The following is a 6,273-nucleotide window of genomic DNA, read 5'->3' on the forward strand; positions in this document are numbered from 1 at the left end:
CGACCATGTACATCATACCAGACTTTGTTACACTGGTTTCCAAGACCTTTGCACCTTAAGAAAAAACTACATCTGTAAAACTGCTAAAAAGAAACCCCTTCTAATATTTACAGACTGATTGTGTGTGTATGTGTGTACCTTTCTTATAGATGTGGCGGTACATGACCTCCACTTCAGCAGTCTCCTGAGGAGTGGGCTTCTTGGCTGCAGCAGCAATCCAAAGACGACCCCGGTGGGACGTGTACCAGGTCCGCCCCTCTACCCTACACACACACACACACACACACACACACACACACAAAATGAGGAACATTACTTTGCTGCCCTGACATACAAAAAAAATGTCTGTTGATGAGCCAATACAATTAGTATGTCTTTGGTACCCATTAGCGTACAGTGTTGACACCCAATGCAGATCATCCACTCTAATCCACCTTAACTTTAACACTGGTTAAACGTAGAAGAAGTTACCCGTGGGGGTAAAAACAAACAACCACACCAACTGTGGGTGTCATATTATTCCTGTTTTTTAGGTTTTATTATGCAGTTAATTTGTAAGTAATTAATAGTAAGTAAGTAATAGTTCATTTGCAAAACAGTTACTGACATGTAAGTAGCCTATTCATTATTTTTTTTATTTGATTAGGCTACATAGGCTTCTTTATTCCATTTTTATTAAGCATTTTTAGCTGAGGTTAGTAGTAGAAGTAGACAAGTAGACAAATAACTCCTGGAATGCATTGAACATCACAAATTGAGTGTATCTAACAGCGTGAGAGTATCCAAGGCTGGATTTTTTTCTTTCATACTGTAATTTTGCCCAACTTGAAAGCTGATCCCTGAAGTTGTGTTCCTTACCTCTTGATGCCTTTGATCAGCAGTGAGGCCCACGGCTGGTGCATGCTGAGGCACCAGCCTCCGTCAGACATCTCCTGCAGCTCTCTGTCTTGTAGTCTCAGTCTGGAACGCTCCGCTCCTGCCTTGTCTTCCACCAAACCCGTTCCCTTCCCCACGTTCCTCCTGTGGCTCTCACTGCCTCCCACATCCACCCACTGGGAATACAGAGACTAGTTAGCGTGCTTTCTGAAATGCGTGCTAGTGTGCACTCATTATCACCATTATCATTAGTGGAAGTAGTATAAATACTATTTGCACAGTTTTGCAGGAAGAAAGGCACAATTAAATCTAGGCTGCAATTGGGTTGCCTGATAATGTGGGAGAAACAGCTGTCAGCTATAATGGTTTCAGCATAGTCATTCATACCATATCAAATCTCTCATTTGAACGTGAAATGGGTCAAAAATCACATGCCTAAATAATTTTTCTAGCTTACAAAATGTTCTGAACTTATATCTTGATATACTGAAACATCTTGTAAATGTAACATACTGTGTACATGTACCAAAACATACTGTATAAAATGGCCTACCTCTGGTGCAACCTGTGCTAGGTTGGGGTTGACCAGCTCTCTGAGGTTCTGCTGTCCAGCTTGTCCATCAGAGCGCACTGCTGATTTCACCCGAGAGTCAGTGTTCATGGCCTTGACTGTCTCATCCAGCCTGCAGACATTTGGAGTTTGGAAAGGAGAAGGTCTTTAGCATAACTAAAAAGAATGAATATATCCTTGAAATTACAGAAGACACTTCAACTACACTATTTTCAAAATAATACTTTGAAATCCTGCTGTACCCCTGATTCAAGTGGTGTTGCATCGCCTTACTCACTTGTTGTAGTACTCGTTGAGGTTGTTCCCCTCATCGATTACTTGTCTTCCAGCGAAGTCCAATGTGATCTTCCTGTCCTTCCGGGACGCATGGCGAAGTTCTCGTAGCTCCTCTTCCTTTTTCCTCAGCTTGTCACGCTCGCCGGGTGACAACCACTGATTGGATTCGGTGGCAAAGTAATCCGACTCATCATCCAGGACCTGGGTTCTCCTGACACTGGTGATGTAATGGAAATTGAAGATGATAATAAATAGATAACTTTCATCATATCTTTCTAATCAAACTGTTCTGAAAAATTCTTGACAATGACACACCAAGCAATATACGGCCATTCTTGCAAAACGTTTTCCTTGAGCAATGAAATATACTGTGCTGTGTGTGCTCAATACCTGTTCTTGTCATATTCTAGCAGTTTATCTTTGTGTTGGACGGCCTTCTCCAAGCCAGTCTTCATCCGGGCCTCCTGGTGTGGGAGATAATCTCTATCTGTGCAGTCTGTCACCAAAAAAAACAATGTAAAACCATATAACATTGACCCACTTAATATTGTAGTATCATTCCATATGGTCTGGTCTTAAATTGATTTGTTGCCTCTCACCTCCCATGAGTTTCTTTCGTAGTTTCTGGCTTTTATTGGAGTCTCGCTGCAGGATCTCTTGCTCCTCTTTGGTGCAGACCTGAATTAGTAGAGAATCAATAACCACAAAAACTGTTAAAAGTCTAATATTTAATAGTATACAACATAAGAAATAAGGATTGTCAGCATCACAAGTAAACTGAAATGTCGATAAAAATCATATGGAATCTAAGGAATCAAACCACCCCCCCTACCAGGTTTCCACAGAAGAGGCAGGGGCCCGAACCCTCTTGCTCGCACACGATGTGACCGCAGCTGAGGCAGTTGTTGATGAGGCTGTGCTTTTGGGCAAGGCAATCACAGGAGTGGCGACCGGGGAGTATGACAGCCAGCTTGTCCTGTCCCTCTTTAGCGTAGAGATTCACAAACTTACTTTTCTTCTTTGTTGAAGAGGTACTGCCGCTTTCTTGGGCCTGTGGAAGGTAGGGGATGAAGAGGAGAGGAGAGGAGAGGAGAGGAGGAGAGGAGAGAAATGGATGTAGTCAGTATTTCAGCATAACAATAAAATGGTGGAATGTCTAATCTACAAATCCCTTTATATATTGTGTCATTGTTGTACCCCATCAATAAACATAACTGGGCCAATGAGTGACCTGCACCTACCTTCATCAGGTCGATGGGGGTTTTGACTGCCTCTGGCTCAGGTTCTGCTTGGCTTATAGTCATCACTTCCTGTTTGTTGCGGCCCTTGCGCTTGGACTTCTTCTGGGAGTCTTTAGTCATGTCAAGAGAATCTGGGAAAAGTTGCCCCCACATAATATTTTACAAAATGCTTTGAAAACAGTCTTGATATCTGTATAAATGTATAATGTTTCATGGTTTGTGGGTTGTTATAGTTATTGGGTGTGCAGTAACATGTTATTAGCATCACTTAAATTTCATGGGAAATTAAATCATAAGGGTTCAAAATTTACTATATTTATTATCAATATTTAAGTTGTCACGCCCAACTACCTCACCTAGTGGTTTCACAAAGGTTGTGAATTGGTGATGATGAGGAACGTTGATCTATGCCATACATATTACAGTGCAACAAAAAAAAAACATTGGCGACAGCTGTCATCAGATATGCACTGGCCTACCTGCTCCTGATCCAGAGTCTTTGACTATGAAAAGGCCAGCGGGGTCTGCAGACGGCCTCTGAGTCTTCCTCCATCTGACCAGGAGCTCATCTATAAACTGCCCCTTTCTCCCATCGGTTCCCTGGAGCAGGTCTCCCACATACTCCTCAATCTCATCTGCTTTGTCAATGGACAGAATGTACCTAGATAGTGGAATGATAGAATTAGCATTTAATTACATTGCTTATCAAACAGGACCTTGAAGAAGAAGTACCACATCAAACCACTGGCCATCTACTATACGAACTGTAAAGTTTGTAAGTTGCCCAGCTATGTAGGAACTGTCAGGTATAAACAGGTAGATGAGTTGACATCATTATAGATACCAAGTAACATCAGGACTAATGTACACACAAAGCTAGTGTCACCTGGAAAAGTGGGCCTTCATTGAGCCTGACAAGCTAGGTCAATAAAAACATTGGCTAACCTTTAGCACAGCAACAGCAAATACAGCTGTCACTCTATAATTTAATACAGTTGTACAACTTGATCATAAACGTACTCCTCTCAAAAGAAAGAGTAACACGTTAAACATATCCAGCCAAAGCCATTAAGCTAGGTAGCTCCATTTCTATAAACACTTCGGAACATTTTAACATGTTTTTCATTTTGCATAATTTTACCCAGCTAGCTTGTTATCTCGCAGGCTAGCTGATGCTAGCTTGTTAGCTGACAGCTAGCCTGCAAGCTCCTGATCAGGTTGTTTTACTTACTGGACAATGTCTTCACATGCCTCCAGCCCAAAGTTACGGTGTAACTGGTCCACACACCACCGCAGCAAAGCATCCGACATTTCATCAGCTGGAAGCCTCAATACACAAACCCAAAATTCATAGCATGAGTGTGTTTCCAGCCGGTGAAATAACAGGCGCACACACACTACAGATCACGTGGCAACACAGAATTTCATCCTGTCAAAACCGGTGTAGTGGATTTAGGTTCCTCACAATTTGAAGGACTCATCACGCCGCCTGAATCAAACTATATCACCAGGCAGCAGCTTGCTTTATTTGTAAACAATAATATCTTGAATCAGTTTCAAACTTAATAAAAAATACATATCCCTGGTAATGTAGGTTTAAGTGGGCGCACCTGTTCAGCCCAGTCACTAGGTGGCAGTTTAGGAGCAACAATGCAGTGCTGTATGACAGATCTATTCTTGATATTTACCTTTTTACATTAGGTTTAGTGGTCTTTATGATACTCTCCTGGATGCAGAGTTTTTCAAATGACAATATGCATACAAGCCAGGATTAACTGACAGTTAGTGAGGATATTACACTTGATCTAATCCACTGATTGTAATGCATTGTAATAAATAAAGGCATGTCTTTTACTATGCCATTTGTGCTTACAAAGTTTTCCAGTTTCGGTCTCTTAAGCCTCCTCATGATTTGACCAAGCACTATGCAAATGTGTTCAGTTCCTTCTTGTGATGGGACAAACATTATCCGATCATAAGTAAGATTAAGAACAGACCATGTCCTGTGTTGCATTAGGTGTATGTCCTCCTTATAGCCTTATTATTGTTGTTTCTACTGATTTTGTTTACATTGTTTCTATAGGGAAGAAATTGGTCAATTTGCTTGTTCTTCAATATATCAAGATGCTTTCCACTGGATGAGGATTGATAATAGTAAAGGTAGATGGTGTTCAGTCACACTCACACAGACTGTGTCACAGGTTGTATTTATTATTATTAAGTTTCAGAGTAATAGTGTAATTACTCTGCTAATGGATCTCTGAAAGAAGTCTCGGCCATCAGGAAAAGTGCTTTAGGCTTAATAAATCATGAACGAGCTACAAAAGTTTCTTACATTTAATGATGATAAATCTGAGACTTAAATTTGGCCCACCCAATGCAAATTTTAAAATTCATTAAAATTCCTGGCAACCTGGCAAGTGATACCAGTTGCCAGAAAGTTTTCTTTCAGGATACTTCTCTTATGCAAATGAATTATTCGATTCAACCAGTCCAAATTATGAGATTTAAGGAGTTCAAAGAGTTGTTCAGTCTTACTGCTACAACTAATCTCTAAAAATGAGTGTTTTCTCCCTGTTTCTTGGCATGGAGAAATTTACTTATGCCTTTATTTAATCTAAAATTGACTATTGTAAATCTGTATTCTTGTCTCAGCTGGAAAAAACACTTTCTTGTCTGTAACTCGTTCTGCACCGGCAATGCATTTAACAAGGACAGTGAGGAGAAATCCTACAACTGTTGTTTTAACCACCTTACACTGAGTTCCAGTTGAATTTAGAATCAATTATATGATTGATTTTATTGATTACTTTTGAAGCAATACATAATTTGCCCCCAGCTTACATTACAGAGCTCAGCTTTGTTGACTGGTCCAGTCAAAAGTCAAGTCTTGATTTAAAGACAAAACATCAGATCAAGCAATTGCAATCCCTTGGGAACAACTTGCTTGTGGCATTGCAAGTAGAAGTCTCTGTCTCCTTTAAAGGCACAACTTCAAACTTTTTCATGACTCATTATTGTTCACATAATGCTACAGGAGTATTGTCGCAGTACTTTTGTTTGCGGTGTCCAATATGGGCTTAGACTTTTGCTGAGTGGGTTTTAACAGCTTGTAGTATCAGTCTGTTTTGAGTTGAAAAACACTAAACTAAACTCATTTGTAGTCATGTATGTAAATGTATACAGTATCATCCTTAAGAGAAAACTGACATGAATACAAAACATACTGGGAAGAAAGCATTTTTGAGTTGCTGTTACATTTCCACATCTATAAAAAATACATTTATTTGTGAAGGTCCATAACACATT

At 40.2% G+C, this 6,273-nt stretch overlaps 1 protein-coding gene across 1 annotated transcript in view; it reads right to left on the minus strand.

Annotated features, from left to right (window-relative positions):
- trip4 (thyroid hormone receptor interactor 4) overlaps positions 1–4,342 on the minus strand; it is a 63,361-nt gene extending 59,019 nt beyond the window's left edge. Inside the window, exons 1-10 of the mRNA XM_071922475.2 lie at positions 4,196–4,342; positions 3,444–3,625; positions 2,965–3,095; positions 2,556–2,774; positions 2,323–2,401; positions 2,114–2,219; positions 1,725–1,940; positions 1,430–1,559; positions 859–1,052; positions 139–263 (exon numbers count right to left, since the gene is read on the minus strand). Coding sequence (XP_071778576.1) covers positions 139–263; positions 859–1,052; positions 1,430–1,559; positions 1,725–1,940; positions 2,114–2,219; positions 2,323–2,401; positions 2,556–2,774; positions 2,965–3,095; positions 3,444–3,625; positions 4,196–4,275 — 1,462 coding nt within the window. The 5' untranslated portion in view covers positions 4,276–4,342. The remainder of the gene's footprint in view (positions 1–138; positions 264–858; positions 1,053–1,429; positions 1,560–1,724; positions 1,941–2,113; positions 2,220–2,322; positions 2,402–2,555; positions 2,775–2,964; positions 3,096–3,443; positions 3,626–4,195) is intronic.
- Positions 4,343–6,273: the final 1,931 nt, after the last annotated feature.

The sequence above is a fragment of the Centroberyx gerrardi genome, chromosome 1 (assembly GCF_048128805.1).
Source record: "Centroberyx gerrardi isolate f3 chromosome 1, fCenGer3.hap1.cur.20231027, whole genome shotgun sequence".
In the NCBI taxonomy this organism is placed as follows: Eukaryota; Metazoa; Chordata; class Actinopteri; order Beryciformes; family Berycidae; genus Centroberyx; species Centroberyx gerrardi.